The sequence below is a fragment of the Mastacembelus armatus genome, chromosome 5, assembly GCF_900324485.2.
Source record: "Mastacembelus armatus chromosome 5, fMasArm1.2, whole genome shotgun sequence".
NCBI classification, from domain to species: domain Eukaryota; kingdom Metazoa; phylum Chordata; class Actinopteri; order Synbranchiformes; family Mastacembelidae; genus Mastacembelus; species Mastacembelus armatus.
Window position 1 is genome coordinate 22747077 of NC_046637.1, and position 17773 is coordinate 22764849.

Sequence of the window (17773 nt, forward strand, 5' to 3'; positions counted from 1 at the left end):
AGACCACTCTTTGGTCTTATTGTGTTTTTAGTACCAAGTTATTATGTTGTTTTTGCAAGATGTTTTCTCTAACTGCTTTGGTTCTATTTCCCTTCAGGTGTCTCAGTAGATGGAGGAGGAAAGCGTCAAGAGCACCTTTCTCGTTTTTCTATGCCAGACCTGAGCAAAGACTCTGGAATGAATGTGTCAGAGAAAAGTAACATGGACACCCTTAACTCCTCAGTACAGTTTCTGAGCTCAGAGTCTATTCACAGCCTCACCACCAGTCAGCCCTACATGGAAATAGATCCCCCCAGGTCCTCCCATTACAAGGTGCAGTATCTCCCCCCTGGTATGGATGCGAGTATGGGGATGACTCGTTTACCACCCGGCTTCACTTTCCAGGAGGAGGATAGGGTCAGTTTGGTGAATAGTGCTAATGCAGCCCGCCTGCCACCCATCAGTGAGCGCAGGGTGAGTAGTATCCGGGGTAGAGGAGGAGATGGAAGGGGATCAAGTATGAGGATAGATGCTCCAGAGGAGACTCCACAGAGGCGCCGGCACCACCACCACCGCTCCAGGAGATCACGTCGTTCTCGTTCAGAAAATGCTCTCCACCTGGTGGCAGAGCAGAGGGCAAGACCTCAAGAAAGACCACAGCTGCGTGTCCGAGAAGATTATGACCGATTCACACCACCCAGGAGCGCCAGGGACCATTTTGGAATAGGAGGAGCTGGAGGGGGAAGATACCAGCCCCAGTTCTTCCGACAGTGCCCCAGGACCACTTCAGACCTGACATTACAGAACCCTGGGACTAGCCGCCGCTCTGGCTTGAACCAGTACACCTGGGATGATTATGACGACGACAATTGGTGTTCCACCTGCTCTTCATCCTCTGAATCAGAGGATGAAGGTTACTTTCTGGGTGAGCCAATCCCCAGACCAATCCAGCTGCGCTACCTCAGCAACCAGGAGCTCGTCCATAAGTACAATAACACGGGGATTGGAGGACCCAACCACAGTGGGCAGTTAAACACCCGCAAACGCAGAAAAAGCAAGAACTGCATTATCTCCTAACATCCTGGCATTTGCACAGTAAATGACTCTTCGTCCAGCTTCTGTACACTAATATCATCCGTCTGGAACAACAACAACAAAAAAAAAACTCTCAGCCCATTTATTCAGTATTGTTGAGTGTTGAATATCATGTAATTGAAAGACAGTGATGAATTACAGTCAGTAAACAGTGAAAAACCAGCAGTGTTTGCATGTTTGTGCATTTTAATTTTTCCCAATATCTGCTGAGTATTAAGGCTAACACACCGTTCTATCAAAAGCTGATGTGCTATTTTATTCATCTCCATGCAGCAAACAAATGTGCAAGGTAGTTTAGCTTTTTCATCCAATGTGATTTAGATATAGAATATACTGTACTATTGTATTCAATTCATAGTATGTACATAGATAAATGAATTAATAATTTCACTAAGTTAAGGAAGTTGGTGTAAATATGGTTGTAAATGAGGCCTCACATATTTTTATATTTTGTATGGATAGAATCGTTTATGTATTAAATATCTATAATGTAGAAATAGAAAATAACAGAAACAACTTATGCATGTTTTATTTGGCTGAACAGGTCCTGCAGTTGGAATAAAGGAGTATTTGAGTGAGTTTTTCTTTTTTTTTTTTTTCTTTTTTTTTTTTTTTTATTGTATCAACAATTTGGGTTTATCTTTATAGAATGAGAACACGTGCACAACAGTCACCTTCTCCATCTGTTTAATGCATAAATGAATCACAATGTGGTCTAGAAGTTGATTAGACACTAATGGGTGAAGTCACATTTAAAGACAGAGCTCTGCTGTCGTGCGAACAGATGCCACTGAAGTTTTGGTTTATTGCATCATTCTAAATTGGAAACAGTTGACAAAGTTTGCTTGGTCAAAGTTTTATTTATGGCCAAATACCTGCAAAACTAATATCATTCCCATCTGTAAGTGTTAAGTAGGATCATACGTTAAATTGGATTGCCCTTGATGTCCATGTGGTCAGGGGATTACTCCTGCTAGCCCCCATAATCCAGACACACACATATATTTGGAACCAAGTGTGTGAGTGACAATCTCTTGATTAGAGGCATTGAAGCATTAATGCTGCTGACATGATTGGCACATTAGTGCATTTACTTTACCTAACTTCAGCTTCCAAGACGTGTGCTCTAGTTTTCATCTGTATTCTGGGACAGGGGAGTTCTAAATTAGTCAGCCCCGATCCTACAAAACCAGCTGCATAAACATGTGACATACATTATGTGAGTCTGTTGATGGCCTTGTATGTAAATATGGACTTTTAATATTCAGGCCATAACTACAGACTGTTAGTCACATCAGCTGAAAGTCTATCACTATCATTGTCTCCCAAGTGTCATGACACACACAATAGAGCACACAAGCCTCAGTCAGCAATAGGGCTATTATTGCCCTTGACGTGAGCTTAATTTGCTTCATTAACTTTGCCCATGTCAATTTTTTTCTTTATTAGTGCCTTTACAGGCCTTCACCTGTGTGTGTGTGTGTGTGTGTGTGTGTGCGCGTGCGTGCGTGTGTTTGCATGGGGGCTGTCTCCATGTGTTTAATTAAAAGTGAATGGAGGCTGTACAGTGAGGGGGACCACATATTGCAGCCATATGGTTCCCAGGCTGTGCCATATTCAAGGTAGCGGATGGTGGGGAGATAATCCTTGAGTTGCATGGATGCTTCCAGTTGTGACATCTGCATCGTCAGCCAAGCTGAGCCAAGCTTTGCCTGCCAATATATTAGATCAATGAATGGTTTGATACCTTCAGGATTAACTCACTGAAGAAAGACTTTACAGTCTGGTGACATTGTCTGAAAATGAATGAATGGATAAGAATAAATGAAAAATGAAAAACTTGGTTTTGCCCAACCCTGAGAATCCCACACCTAGTTTTACTCTAGCAGGAGACAATCCACCGTTTGAGTGCGACACATTTTACAGTGTTTCTGTTTAGAGCCTTTTACTTGAACATGTTCCACATGGAGCCTTTCTCAGGAAAAATTCTCCACATCTTGTTTTAGGCCAAAGTGACACACAACTGTAACTTCTGGGACTACACATTGGGAAATGGGTTTAAACATCTCTTAATCAAATGCTGGTATAGAACTTGGCAAACAGCGTGGTTTTATGAAATATCAAACATCTGTCTAAAACTTAAAGGTATGAATTTTAACCACAGGAGTTAATCACATTTATACTGTGATTTCTAATGGGACTCAATAACCAAAGCGCTGCCTAATCAGAGAATTATTGCAGCATTCTGAAGAGGATAAAACTTTTGTTGCATGGAAACACAGTTTGTTGTTATTTAGTGTGAGGTAATTTAAGTATGTCTTTAAAATTTTATCTTCAACTGGAAAAGCAATTTAGACAAGGAGGGGAAAAATCAGGGTTAATTCAAGATCCAGGAAGACAAAACCTTTTTTTAAGGTTTAGGTCACATTACTAATGTAACATGAACATGTGTCCATATGACCACACTGTACTGAAGGTTGTTATAGTCGAGGTTCGTGAATTTCTGTCCTTTCATTAACTCTTGAGGTACAGTATGTGTCATAGTGGATACTCTACAAGCAAATCAGTGACTACGTTAAAGTCCTCTTCAAGGTTCAGTCAATCCCTGTATAACAAACAATACAATTATCTCCTTTAAATATAGAGGAATTGATATCGCAATTTTGTTTAAAAACAGAGTAAGTCATAAAAAATCTTTTGTGGTTATTTTAAGTTAGTAAATAATCATTTCTGACAGTTTCACAGTTTAGGTAAACACTAAAAAAGAGTCACATCTTTATTACTTTTGTAAAGATTGTGTGGCCTGTTTGTTTTGTATTAATACTACTAACCGTTATTAATATTAGTGAAAACCTCATTCATTCTTAACTCTTTCCAACCAGGTGCCATTATTACCCAAGTGGGCTGCTCATGTGCAGTACCTATGTGTTGGCATCCACTTCAGTTGGAAAATGTACCAGTTTAATTACCAGGCACACATATGTTAGTGCATGTATGTGTGGCCAGATGCACAGCTGTCACGAGCTGAAGTCATTTGAGTTGTCTTGGGAGACTCAAAAGCCATAATTACCGGTCCTTAAGAGCAAAACGGCTGCAAATTACAGCTGCTCTGAGCAAACTAAAATAGCCTGATTCAATTATTTACAAGTGAAGAATGCCAGTGGTGTGCTATCTCACACACACGCACTGGCTCTTACAGGCATGCAAGCACAGACAAATGCTCTCCTCAATACACACATACATGACAGGACTGACTGAGGCCTTACCAGCAGTCTCTTTCCTTAAATCTCATCATGTGTGTTCAATTTCATGTGTGTTCAAAGAACCATGTCAACAGATGCACAAGTATACACTACTAGTTTGAGCAAGACTGGGCCAAAGATCACTTTTTCAAGGTGACAAAATATTAGATAGCTTAAGGTTAGATGCAGCCATTTTTTCAAGATTTCCCTTCCTTTTCTTCCTAAGCCCTTTTTCAACATTATATCCAGCTATGCTCAGTTTGTTTGCCCTATATGGTGCACAATCCGAACATAAGGTCATGAGGGCAGCAGGGGATTTTACTCCCTGAGCGCCCACTCATAGAATCCCCTCTGTTTAGCAATTTAGTCCCACTGTCCTGTCTGCTCTCTCCTCTCAAGGTGGCTGTGTTAATATTGTCACAGTTATCATGTCATCTGTTTCTGTTTCTTCTCTTCTCTTCTCTTGCCATTCAACACTTTGAATTCAATTTGACTTTTCAACAGAATTGACAGCAGGTATTTGCAACATTTTTTAAAGCCAATTAAATACTGTAAATAGCTATAACCTATAACACAAACTGCATCAATAATTAGAGCTCATAATAAATCTCTATGGGGCCCTTCATTAGACCTGATTGTTGTCTTTCACCCACAGTGAGAGAAAATAATTTATTTCTAGTGTTGGCTCTAGTGTCTGACACACAGCACAGTGTGATGTTTCCATGTTTGGGTTCATCCACAGATCTAAAGGATGGAGGGACACTTTGTCCATGATGCAGAATGGCATGCTGGGTACCTCAATGTTGCGTTGCCAGAGGGCGCCGTCTGGTTCATGGTACGACTTATTAACAAGCTCAGGTCTCAGGAGAGGTCCCATCTGTAAACCACCTGTACAAAATCACCAACCTGGCAGAATTTACAGGACAACACTCTTCTCATTTGTTTTAGTGTTTCCCCGAAGCGTATTACCTCAGTGTTGTGTCTAATCACTTAAGTCCTGCCTTTTCTTCTTGCTCTTTTTCCACCCCCACCACCTCTCTCTGTAAATGGTCTTATACTTGTAGAGCACTTTTCTATACTGAAGTGCACTCAAAGCGCTTTTACACTATTACCCATTCACCCATCCGCTCCCACAATCAAACATCGGTGGAACAGCCACCAGGGACAACTTGGGGTTCAGTGTCCCATTCAAGGACACTTTGATACATTGACAAGTGAAGCCAGGGATCGAACCACCCTTTGGTTAATGGCCAACCTGCTCTACCTCCTGAGCCACAGCCACAGCCGTCCGTCTCTGTCTTTCTTTGTTTAGCTGACATGATGGATGGACTGATTAATCATCAGTTGGAAATTAGGCAGAGAAAGTCTGTAATGTTGTAATAAGATTTTCTTAGAGCAACAAATTGTCATTACACTGTACTAATAACAATTGCAGTTATAGCTGCTATAGTTATAACTACTGTTTAAGAAAAGGTGTTGAATGGACCCAATTTCTGAAACCTTGAGATGGTTGAAACCAAGTTTTAAAGTTATAGCCCTTAAGCCCTTAAGCCTGTCTTTAAGTCAAACCAATGGATTTTATGGTTTTATATAGTAGATTTCACTATTACTGTTGACAGTTATACAAGATAATGTGTTGCATTTTTGATTTAGTAGCTGTTCAAGATTTACTGCCTGCAGATGCTGATACTGTACATGTGTCTACACAACACCAGAACTCTCTATATTACACATACCTGTATTATTACTATGCAAGTAAGAGTGTAAGCTTCACATGAATAGGGTGCTGGGAACAAAAACAAATGTAACCAAAGACTGCAAGCTAGCAAGTAAGAAAGCCACTTACAGAAATTAGTGTAAAACATTGCTGGCAGGCCATCCAGGTCAGCCAAGTTCTACCTGAAGACCCAGCTCCATCCTGTAGACCACTATGTGTTGAAATGATGGAGAGAAGGTCCGTCCACTGCAGTGTGCTACAAAGTATTTTACTTTTAAAATGCTTTTCTCTGGGCAGCTAAGAGGCACACATCTGAATGGCTGCCTGCACTGACACTGTTGCCAAGTGTTTTAAATAGTCTGGCAAAATTCTCATTTAGGATAAATATCAGGCTACCTCATGTGTAAATTATGGCTATTGTTTATTGTAAGCCATGTATTATGAGGTTTCAGATGGTTCAGCTGTCATGACTGTACTGTAACTCTGTCGCCAGCAGCCTGGTCTAGAAACAAAAAACAAATAAACAATTATAAGAAAGATTTTATAACTGCTAGAAAATTTCATTGGCAGAAACACAAACTGAAATTGTTCTTCTCTAAAGCCACTGGCTGGTGTCAGTGAGACCTGATAATTCCCCTGACATCTGTTCCTCATTCTCTTCCACTTAGACAAAGTAGATAATCTTCAGACACAATGGACAGTTTAATCAGGTGGAATTTTTGGGCAGCCTGTTCACTGACATCGTTTCATTTGATAATCATATTCACATGGCTTACACAGAACAGCATGTGTAATCAATGGACAACTTGAGACTTGAGAAACAGTGACTCATTTAATCTGTAAGGCATCCAACTGTGTTCACTCTTCTCTGATTTGCAGCACTGCTAGTGAGCTCAGTGTTGCCAGGCGGAGAGACACAAGAATAACGGCCTTCATTTCGCCCCATCCATTTCTGCATGGGTTCCTTCACAGGAGGAGGATTTCACTCTCTTTAATATATATATATATATATATATATATAATATATATATATATAGAGAGAGAGAGAGAGAGAGAGAGAGAGAGAGAGAGAGAGAGAGAGAGAGAGAGAGAGAGAGAGAGAGGGGAAAAAACTTATATGAAGTCTGCTAGTACTATAATGTATATTTTAACAATTGGTATGTGTACCTTCATTAAATATATATATATGAAGTCTGGTAGTAGCAGACTTCATATCAGTTCTTTCTACTTCTCCATATAAGTATAAAATAAACAGCAGACGTGAAACCTGACATGAATTTGGTATCTGCTGTGAAGGCTTGGTCAGTGCAGGGCATCTCAGCAGAAGATTAACACCGCCATCTGTTGATCTTACTAAGTCATTACAGCTGTCTCAGGAAACTTAATGAGACCTGAGTCTTATGCTTTTCTGACTTCATATTTATTGAATCCGTGTTCTGCTCAGAATGCTGTAATGTGGACCAAAATCTTTTTTTTTTTTTACTTTTGGTGCATTTTTGTATTTTAGCTAATGTAAAGACACAAATAGAGAATAAAGAACATATTAACATAGTTAACTGTTCACCAGTCAGTCCTCCAGTTAATGTTTCTCCAGTGTTAACAAGGCACAGCAGGACATCAGTGCAGGATACTGTCAATCACAGCTCTCAGATTGCAGCTAATGAAGATCTTCAGGCTGCTAGCAGCTACTGACATAAAAGTGACAGGAAAAGTGTAACCTTTAGATGTTTAAATATATATCATTATAGCCAGTGAGCTATTCAAAGCACAAACTGGTAGTGAAGAGGATATACTGTGGTTTGCACAATTCATACTAATGATACAGTAAAGACTAGTGGCTACTTAAGAAGAAAGCAAGTAGCAACTGGATGTCAGCAGACAGTAGCAGTAACTGTACTGAGGTAAAAATGTAGATATGATATAAAATAGTTCTTCTTGCCTAAAGAAAAAGAGATTTACAGTTAAATGTACAGTTGGAACAATGTAAATGTACAGTTTATTTCACTGTGGTGAATGTAATGCTGATTCTGAGAATTAAATTCAAATTCTGAGGCGCATCACTGTTTACAGAGGAGCTTAAGGATCCACATGTGAGCAAAGAAGTAGGAGATGTAGGAGCTGGAGCTAAGGTGTCCCCTAGGGATTACGCATACACAAAAGTGAAAGCACAAACATTAAGGAAACACACTGCAAATCCAAAAACACATGGGAGTGCAAATTTGGAAAGAATAAAGAGACATCTGTGATGAGCTTTGCAGCTTGTTTTAATAATCTTTAAAAAGTGGCATGAAACTCGACTGCATTCAGAGTTAGTGAAAAAACAGAATAACAACACTAACACAAGAAGCGACATTTACGGATTAGCAGTGGCACAGAATAAAACATTACATTTGGTGCTATTGTACCATTTCCTCTGTATTACGCTACTGTGTGCATGCTTTTGCAGTTAATTGCAATACTAAAACATAATATTAAAACACAAATATAGATTGGTTGCATAGAATGATCCATTATTTCTCAGTTAGTAATAGTCACTAGCAAGTGTATGTTGGCTGTCCTATAATTTGGTCTCCAGTCTGCGCTTCTCTAAGAAGGATTTCCCACAGACAGTGATGGCTTTGAATTCTTCAGAGATCTCCAGCAGGGTCTTTCCTTTAGTCTCAGGCAGGAGGAAGAATGTATAAAGACAACCCAGCAGGCACATACAAGCGAACAGTACAAAGATGTATGAGCTGAGGGCATTCTGTGACAGAGGAATATCAGAATGAGCTTCATTTTTTCAACAATACAATATGACATAAAGACAGATAAAGAAAATCCTGTTTATCCTCTAAGTACCTACATTTGCAATTGATTTTAGTGTAAGCTAAAGTGTGTAGTTTGCTTTCACATTGGTTGTACTTACAATAAGGAATGGGAAGACTAGGCCCAGCATAGCAACCACCAACCAGCGCTGAATTCCCATGAGGACAAGTGCTGCCAGTCGATGGGACTGGATAAATATCTCACTGTTGAGAGTAGCAGTAGCTCCCACTGAGTAAACCAGATAGAGAATGAGGAATTGATTATGTGTGTATACAAACATATTTACTCTAGCCACCTCAATTTGTATTTCTTTTATTCCAACCCTCAGCTACATGCATCACTTGTAAACCACATACCTGGTCCTCCACAAAACAATATGAAGAGGTTGATCAAACAAGCAGCAACGTAAGGAACCCAATAGCTGGACACCTGCGTGAAGAACAGTTGTGTGAATCTTACAGTACAAATGATTTTAGAACAGTTAAATATATTAAATATCTCCTTTTGTGCAAAGCAGTTATCAAAGCTAATGCACATTTTACCTCAATATGAATAGGTCAGTTTCACCTTTTTTGGCAGTTTAGTTTATATTCACTTTCTCTGGTTTCTGTCTTCAAACCAAATATAATGGAAGCTAGTTCAATTTAATTTGTGGTATTTGGTAGAAAGGTTTTAATGAAATATGTGGATTATCAAGTGTAATTGGTGCATGCTTTTACAATTGTGAGAGGCCAACAAACCAGATTTTTATTCATCTGTATTGTATCTTGGTGAAGGCAGCAGTCTCAGAGGCATTTACTAAAAGTGTGGGACTCTTAAACGCATATCTCCTAATTCCACGTGTTGCTACATTTGTGTTAGCATTTAAATGTGACAGTTCACCTCCAGGTTGAGCGTGACAGTGACCAGCACCCAGCTGGCAGACATGACACCATAGCATATCCAGAACAATGGCCTCCTCCCTGTGTGCTCAATCAGAAGCCCCTGACAGGGAGGAAGGTAGAAATAATGACTGAATAATCATTAGCCAGTATTTATTAGTAACATGAGCAAAACGCCTCTTTATTCGAAGTGAGAGGAGAAAGCTATACACTGAAGACTATTCTTGAACAGAGACAGGGATTACAGCCCATGAGCTCAGGTGCAGGATGAGATACTCACACACAAGACGGAGGTGATGATTTCAGAAAGTCCAAGACCGAGTGTGACGTAGCGGATCTTGTCTCTTGGGATTCCTGCCTTCAGGAAGATGTCAAAAGAGAAAGTACTGATCTGGGAAGGAGAGAAGGACTGGTTAGATTTTGAGAAGGCTATAATGTTTACTGTTTGGATGATAAAATAAGCATGAAATAAGAGATTTTGCTGGGATTAGTCGAAGACCAGATGAAGTTCCATCCTCACCGTGGACAAGCCAGACAACTGGTTGCAGCAGTAGATGAGAGACATGGTGATGAGCTGCCAGCGAACAGTACTGTCCCTCAGCAGCTTCAGGGGGCTTTTTGGTGGGGCTGCCTCTATGGCCACCTGCTCTGCCAACATGTCGTCCATCTCCTGCTTGTAGTCACCTTGGCCCCACAGACTCTGGAGAGCTGGAATTAGAAAGACCAGAGATACACATAGAAAACAAATGAAAAATGTTTTGTGGCATATATTCCACTATCTAAATTGAATTGTCAAATTCATTATGCTTGGAGGTCCTTACTCCAACCATTACTGAAGTTGATGTTATGCTAAATTAGTAATTAATGTCATTTTTGACTATACAGTTTTTAAATATGACAGTAGTGAAAGGTAGAAGCTGTTTGGCCGGGTTTTGCATGATGATGGGGAAACATGCTAACCTCTTCTGCATGCTTTATCATCGCCTTTCTCTATGAATAAGTATCTGGGAGCGTCTGGGAGAAAAGGCAATGCAATAACCTGAACCAGAGAGAAAAATGCAGGGACACAGAGAACAATGTTCCACAGCTCCTCACAGCCGAGGATCTCACTGAAAAAACAAAATGAAATGTCACAGTTTAAAGCTCAGTGTTTGAAAATCCTTCTCTAACTCATCATTTGCTTTTTTTCACAACATGATGAAAAAGTGTTGGCTTCTCATAGATATTCTCAGTTAGTGTGTACCTCAATCCAAAAAAACGTCCGGACAGCCTGCCTAGTGACAAAAAGGTCGCCGAGGTCAGAGTCACTGCACCTCTTATGTTTCTGGGTGAAATCTCTCCAAGGTACATTAAATGGGTGCACATTCCCAAACCTGACATCAGGACAGCCAACATATTTTGAGAAGTCAGGAACAAACATGATACACTTATGTACAATTTATTATGTCTGTCACAGATCATGCCCCATTACCTGCTGAGTAACCATTTAATATCCTTGCTGCAATGATCATTTCATAGGATTTGGCCCCTTTGCTTGCCATCATGATCCCTGCTGCAGCAATGGCAATACAGCTGTTGCAGATCATTGTCTTTTTTCTGATGAGTGAATACATATCCCTTCAAGTCTTCCATGTATAACCAGACTATAGGACTTAACGCTGCATCAAGTCTTTTTCTTACCTTCCCACCATGCCTGAGATAAATTTGACACTGACTGTGCCAAAGAGTCCCCCAACAGCATACATGGAAACAATAAGAGACCAGATCGTTGTGACTGTCTGTGGGGGTGGAGGCTCTTCATATCTGTCATACCAGCTGCTGTTGATGAAGCGCTGTATGTACTGTGGCGAAAGTTAAAAAAAAAAAAAAATAATAATTGTGACTTGGACAAATGATAAATCTGTGGACAACCGCACACTTTCTTAATCTCTTTTCGTGGCAAAAGTGAAGTGACCGAAGAATGAGAAGACGCTGCATCTCACCGGTGAGGGAGAACTTAAACTTGTGATATGGTAGCCATTTTGAAAGCTTCCTCCAATTCCCAAAATAATGATGAGAATTAGAGCATTGCCATGGGTCTGCAGTGCACAGTGAGAAATAGAAATAAGACTTAGCAGTGATTGGACAGTGATTGTAAAAGTGCAATGTTCAGCATTCCCATACACTAAATACCTTTTGTAAAATCAGGGCCCCTCAGTGGGTACATTTTAGATTGCTCCTCTCTAAATATGTTGAGTGGCCAAACAGTTTTATGCTGAGTGATTTTAAGTGAGATTGAATGAGTTTTAAAAATAACTAAGACATGGATACAAACTCAAGTGCAACAAACTTAAGTGCAATGACTCAGCTAAAAAGGTCCCTAACCTCAATCAACTTGCTCCTGTAAAACAACTTATATCTTCTTTTTAGCCCATTAACGTCAAAGTAAAGGTTTAGAACAGAATTCAGTAAGAACCTACCAGTTGGTGCAGCAGAGTTTCCATTCTGTCTTTAGGGACTGACCTTACAGCACACATGTCCAGACAGCATGTGTTCAGTTAAGGCTTTTTGGCTGGTTATCATTAACTTTTCAGACTTTCTAATTAGAAATAAAGTAACCAGAAATCACTTTCAGCCTTTGACTTTCCCTATCTGAGTCAGATAGATAGATAGATAGATAGATAGATAGATAGATAGATAGATAGATAGATAGATAGATAGATAGATAGATAGATAGATAGATAGATAGATAGATAGATAGATAGATAGATAGATAGATGGATTTCATAGATGTGTATGTTGTATGACAACACTACTGCAGAACATATAATAGCCCGTATAATAATATGGGCTATATAATAAATCATATAATAGCTTTTATGATTTTATTTTATTTTTTCTGCAGGCATCAGTTTCTGTCTAAACCAGTAGGGAAACAGAGCCAAGGCCGCATACATTAGTCAAGATATAGGTCATGCATGTTAGCACCTGTCTGGAGTCTGGAGCTTAGTTAGACCTGGTGTGTGTGTGTCTGAACCCTGGAAGCATGCATGCACAGAGAAAAGGGACGCATGCTACACAAAAAGAAATTTTAAAATTTAATCAAGAGACTTTATACCTGCAGGTGATAGTGCTAAAAGTCGAGCTATAACTATTATGGCATTAACGTGCTGTCCAACAAACAAGGAGGCTACAATCGAACATAAAACACAATTTGTAGTTGCAGTTCCTCCACATGCCCAGCAGAGGGGAGTAAACAGTAAATTGCTCAGGAAATCCATGCTGTTTCTGCTCTTCCCTCTCTCTGACTGACTCTCCGGCGGAAGTAGTGCAGTGTAGTGTTTTCTCTGTAGTCATCGTTGACTAACGTTAGCTGCTCACAAAGAAAGCCTTCTGTTTGTGTGTTTTCCTGTACGTTTTGACTAAAAATGCCGCTGGAGAATCTGGAGGAGGAGGGTCTGCCTAAGAACCCTGACTTGAGGATAGCACAGCTGAAGTTTCTGCTGACGATGGACGGTCATCGACAGGACGCTAAAGTGAAGACCGAGCTCATGGACGCTATCAAAGCTAATAGTGAGTTAGCATTTCACTGCACCGGCCAGCTTGTTTTAGTAACTTGCTCATAATATGTATGTTGTTGACAGTGTAGGCGCGTTCATTAGCTATCGGCTGCAGTTTTTATAAAGGCAGACGGAATCAAATGAGTCGCACTTTATCATAAAGGAAGTAACGGCTATATTAGCAATGCTAGCAAGTGTCAGCTAGTAACGTTAGCCAACTAGCAATCTCGGGAAGGGGTGGTTGTTAATTTCATATAAAATGACCCATTTTTAATTTCTGTTTTATTTATGTAATATTTGTCTTGGTCTTTATAGTCAGAAATGTGTAGCTTGAACTAATAACTATGTAAAATGTTTTAGCTGTCGTTATGTTTAACTTGAGGCTTCTCGTTCACTTCAGACATGGCACCGTATTATGAGGGTCTGTGTAAGGAGCTGAAGTGGCAGCTGGACAGTGACCTGCTAAGTAAGATGAAGAAGGCTAATGAGGAGGAGCTGAAGCGCTTGGATGATGTGCTAGAGGATGCGGAGAAGAACCTGGGAGAGAGCGAGATACGAGACGCCATGATGGCCAAAGCTGAATACCTCATCCGGATCGGAGACAAGGTGAGGTCTGCACACAGCATGTTAGTGTGATAGGACACAGTGTTTTCAATGAACTATGTTGTGAGGTAGTGTGTCATAATGATAATGGACAAACAACATGCAGCCTACATCTTCAGTAGCAGTATTTGTGTAACTGTATTGTTCTAACAGTGGTCATAGTAAAAATAGAAAATTCAGCTGCTTAAACCTCTTACTGAGTATTGGTTACCGTACACAAACAAGAACCATGGCACAGTTTGATGTTTAGCTATAAACAGTGAGTACTCTACGCATATTATAAGGAAATAAGTCAGCACTATACTGAAAATAATTTTAATAGAAACCATTAAATCAATCTGAACTTATTTATCCAAAGGGCTACTGTTTTCTTGTTTAATCAAAATCCAGTTTTCTTGTTTTTGATTTTATTCTAAACAGGAGACACTTTGCTATCTTACCAGTTTGTAAGAGTAACAACACACTGTGATTATTGTGTATATTGTAGTGCCACTGTTGAAAGGACACTTTAGCTGTGGATTAAGGTAATGCACAGGTTGCTTTGCTATCTTTATTGGGCAATGAACAGAATTGGTAACATAAAACTGCTTTTGCCCACTGAAATGTGCTTGCTTTAAATGCCAATAAATGCACATACCTCTGAGAGTGCATATTTGTGAAATGGTGGCTTATCATACTCAATGTGAGTACATTTATAAAAGATATCTTTCTGTTGCTGCTTAGTATCAAAGGACTACTGAAACACTCTCCAACTGTTGTTTAAAGCAAATAGCACTCTTGAAGTAACAACACGTTAGAGATGCTCGATTACCAGTGTTGGATATCAGATCTGATACTTCCCTGGAGTACTCACAGAATTTGTCCAATACAAATGCTCCGATACCACGTGACGTTTACTCAAGACATTGGTGCTGAGTATGTGCAGCAAAATCTACCAGTAAGAGTGCAAATATCAAGAATTTATCAAACACCTGTTGAATAATTAGAGCACAACCTTAAAAAAAAACAAACTATGGATTCTCTGTCCTGCATACAGCTCATTCACTAAACCCCTACGGTGCTAATTATACTAATTGTAGTAAATTGTTGTGAACCAGAAGAAAATAAACACTGCATTTATGTAGTTAATGGTTGAGCTTAATGAGCTATGCAGCTGAAAATTAGTTGAATTCTTGTAGGATTGGAGGCTGAGAGTGAGCAGCTCCTCTACTGTGGTATGTGCCCAGCAGAGATGCTGCTGTTCTCAGCAGCAGGGGAGATGATGTTGCAACACAGTAAGCCAGTTGTAACAAGAGGGCATTCTCCTGTGTTAATTACATTTTAAATTTGCAGTGCAGATTATGTGCTTCCTAAACATTGTCAAAACTCAGATGTAGGGTTTTAGGGGGCTTTCTCAAAGTATGCTGCATGATGAATCACAGACAAATGTGGACTCATGAGGAGGTGCAGTGCAAGCAATGTGATAAACAATCAGCAGGATGACAACAAACACATGTAGGTTAATCTCCATCATGAAATTGTCTCCCCCATGTCACAGAAACATGCAGTAGTTTGCAACTCAGGATCCTCTTCCTGTATTCCTGTATTTTGTTCCTGTGGCAGATACATCTGACCAATAAGCAGAGAGGATGTTCTCTTGTGGTTTGAAATGATACATTTTGATACGCTTGGATTTGTAAAGAAACCAAACCAAAAGGAAAAGGCAAAGGGATGTTTTGTTTTGTTTTTTTTTTTAAAGGGTTTTTGCCCATACAGAGTTGAAGAGCAACAGAATTCACCGAGTCTGTCTTTGTTTGTATGTCCACAGGAGGGCGCCCTAACAGCCTTCAGGAAGACCTATGACAAGACAGTGGCTCTGGGTCACAGACTAGACATCGTCTTTTACCTGCTGAGGATTGGCCTCTTCTACATGGATAGTGACCTCATCACACGCAACTCTGAGAAAGCCAAGAGGTAAAGGCTCTAATATCTTTGTTCTGAAACATCATCACCAATTCCTCAGTCTCTTCACTACTCTCTCCTATCTTTCAACATAGCCTCATTGAGGAGGGGGGAGACTGGGACAGGAGGAATCGTCTGAAGGTTTACCAGGGCCTGTACTGTGTGGCCATCAGGGACTTCAAGCAAGCAGCTGAACTCTTCCTCGACACAGTCTCCACTTTCACCTCCTATGAACTTATGGACTACAAGACCTTTGTTACTTACACTGTCTACGTCTGCATGATCGCCCTTAAAAGGCCTGACCTCCGTGAAAAGGTATATACTCACAATACACTATGACAGGAAACTACGTGGCATGCAGATGTTTAGAACCATGTGTGTAAATGTTACATGTATTTCTCTGTAGGTAATAAAGGGAGCAGAGATCTTGGAAGTGCTACACAGTCTGCCTGCTGTCCGCCAGTATCTTTTCTCGCTTTACGAGTGCCGTTACTCTGTCTTCTTCCAGTCTCTGGGTGAGAAAGTCCTTTTTAAGCAACATCTTTATGTGGTTTATTATAGTCTTTACAGTTTATCCATTCACTTTATTTTAAAGTGATCATTCTGTATGTTCCAAGCCCCAGTATTTTTGTGCTCTACCATATCTTTATACTTGAGAAATGACAGATGTTTTTGTCTTTGTACTCCAGCTATGGTGGAGCAGGAGATGAAGAAGGACTGGCTCTTTGCGCCACACTACCGCTACTACGTGAGGGAGATGAGGATCCAGGCCTACAGCCAGCTGCTAGAGTCCTACCGCTCCCTCACCTTGGGATACATGGCTGAGGCTTTTGGTGTCAGCACAGAGTTCATCGACCAGTGAGTGCCCGTCCACAATTGTGTGCCACAATTTAAAAACTTGTCTTGCACATAGGTTGAGTACTTTCTTTGCCGCAAGCCCAGCTTTAGTTCTCTATGGTGCTCTACATACTTTAAAACAGGTTTCATACACATGGTTTATCAGATAACCTCAGATGCTAGATGGATCGGCACATTACTATCTTCACTCATTTTATGGCTTCATTGACACTGTTCAACTTCTTTTGTGTGTGTGTGTTTATCAAGATCTCTCATCTATAATTTCATTACTTTTCCTGGTGGTTTAGTGTTTTTCCTTGGTTTCATTTCAGCATCAGATACTTAGTCAGGTATTGGTATCAAAGTCATAGTTTTGCTATTGTGACATTAGTCTCAATAAATGTGGACCAGTTGTCTGAATTTACACCGAGTTAAGGTTTAAGGACATTCACTGTGAAATAGTGTTCAGTTAAAGCTTCTTGGGAATGTTACATTTTGAGAAATACATTTGCTTGTTCTGCATCTGACTGTGAAGCTGAGCTAACCAGCCACAGGCTGTAGCTTCAGTTTTACCACATGTAGGTCAGACTGGTATCAATTTTCTCATTAAAAATTCCAAAGTGTATTTCACCCCAAAAATTAACTCCTCTTTAAACATTCCCCTTTTTGTGTCATGTTTCTGTTAAAATATTAGAGAGGCAATATGTTCTCAACACTTGTTCTAACTTAAGTAAATCTCTTCTCAGGGAGCTGTCTCGATTCATTGCTGCTGGCCGTCTCCACTGTAAAATTGATAAAGTGAATGAAATCGTGGAAACCAATAGGTAGGTAATATGTCCTTTCTTCAAACATCACTACAACAAAAAATAACCAAAGGCACAACTCTAAATAATTTGCTGTTTTTCTTCTCAGACCCGATAGCAAAAACTGGCAGTATCAGGAAACCATCAAGAAGGGTGACTTGCTGCTCAACAGAGTCCAGAAATTGTCAAGAGTTATCAACATGTAACTATGGTGGGCGTATTTTCTCATTACAGCAAGGGTGACTTGCATTGTTCTTCTTACTACACCGTAAGCTGGGGACTTCTATTGTATATAATAAAATTTGTTTAACTGTTGATGTCTTCTTTTTTT

At 40.0% G+C, this 17773-nt stretch overlaps 3 protein-coding genes across 8 annotated transcripts in view; 2 read left to right on the plus strand and 1 right to left on the minus strand.

Moving 5' to 3' along the window:
• The window catches only part of prickle2b (prickle homolog 2b), a 96273-nt gene extending 95095 nt beyond the window's left edge, over positions 1-1178 (plus strand). For all 5 annotated transcript variants that reach the window (XM_026307887.2, XM_026307891.2, XM_026307888.2 and 2 more), the window contains one exon: positions 98-1178. In XM_026307887.2, the coding sequence (XP_026163672.1) occupies positions 98-1056 (959 nt within the window). In that variant the 3' untranslated portion in view covers positions 1057-1178. The remainder of the gene's footprint in view (positions 1-97) is intronic.
• Positions 1179-8279: 7101 nt separating this feature from the next.
• On the minus strand, positions 8280-12243 carry slc2a9l1 (solute carrier family 2 member 9, like 1). 2 transcript variants are annotated; one of them, XM_026307394.1, is made up of 12 exons: positions 12179-12243; positions 11702-11797; positions 11400-11560; positions 11191-11315; positions 10963-11092; positions 10680-10828; positions 10240-10427; positions 10000-10110; positions 9721-9822; positions 9195-9267; positions 8939-9066; positions 8280-8776 (listed from the first exon to the last, which is right to left on the minus strand). In XM_026307394.1, exons 1-12 carry the CDS (start codon positions 12233-12235, stop codon positions 8591-8593), a joined length of 1506 nt encoding a protein of 501 aa, XP_026163179.1. In that variant the 5' UTR covers positions 12236-12243; the 3' UTR covers positions 8280-8590. The 2 variants fall into 2 exon arrangements, with proteins under 2 accessions (XP_026163179.1, XP_026163180.1); XM_026307395.1 differs by lacking the exon at positions 11702-11797 and having other exon boundaries at positions 12179-12203.
• Positions 12244-13013: 770 nt separating this feature from the next.
• On the plus strand, positions 13014-17757 carry psmd6 (proteasome 26S subunit, non-ATPase 6). The gene is made up of 8 exons (XM_026306226.1): positions 13014-13271; positions 13659-13864; positions 15669-15814; positions 15898-16117; positions 16209-16317; positions 16492-16660; positions 17386-17463; positions 17552-17757. The coding sequence occupies exons 1-8, from the start codon at positions 13127-13129 to the stop codon at positions 17646-17648; spliced, it is 1170 nt and encodes a 389-aa protein (XP_026162011.1). The 5' UTR covers positions 13014-13126; the 3' UTR covers positions 17649-17757.
• The last annotated feature ends 16 nt before the right edge of the window (positions 17758-17773 follow it).

Coding starts and splice junctions, on each gene's coding strand:
- slc2a9l1 (XM_026307394.1), bottom strand. CDS start 12,235: ATGTGTGCTGTAAGGTCAGTCCCTAAAGACAGAATGGAAACTCTGCTG. Junction 10,428..10,679: donor TGATAAAGCATGCAGAAGAG/GTTAGCATGTTT, acceptor TTCTAATTCCAG/CTCTCCAGAGTCTGTGGGGC. Junction 9,268..9,720: donor CTGTCACGCTCAACCTGGAG/GTGAACTGTCAC, acceptor TTCTTCACGCAG/GTGTCCAGCTATTGGGTTCC.
- psmd6 (XM_026306226.1), top strand. CDS start 13,127: ATGCCGCTGGAGAATCTGGAGGAGGAGGGTCTGCCTAAGAACCCTGAC. Junction 15,815..15,897: donor AACTCTGAGAAAGCCAAGAG/GTAAAGGCTCTA, acceptor CTTTCAACATAG/CCTCATTGAGGAGGGGGGAG. Junction 16,661..17,385: donor AGCACAGAGTTCATCGACCA/GTGAGTGCCCGT, acceptor ATCTCTTCTCAG/GGAGCTGTCTCGATTCATTG.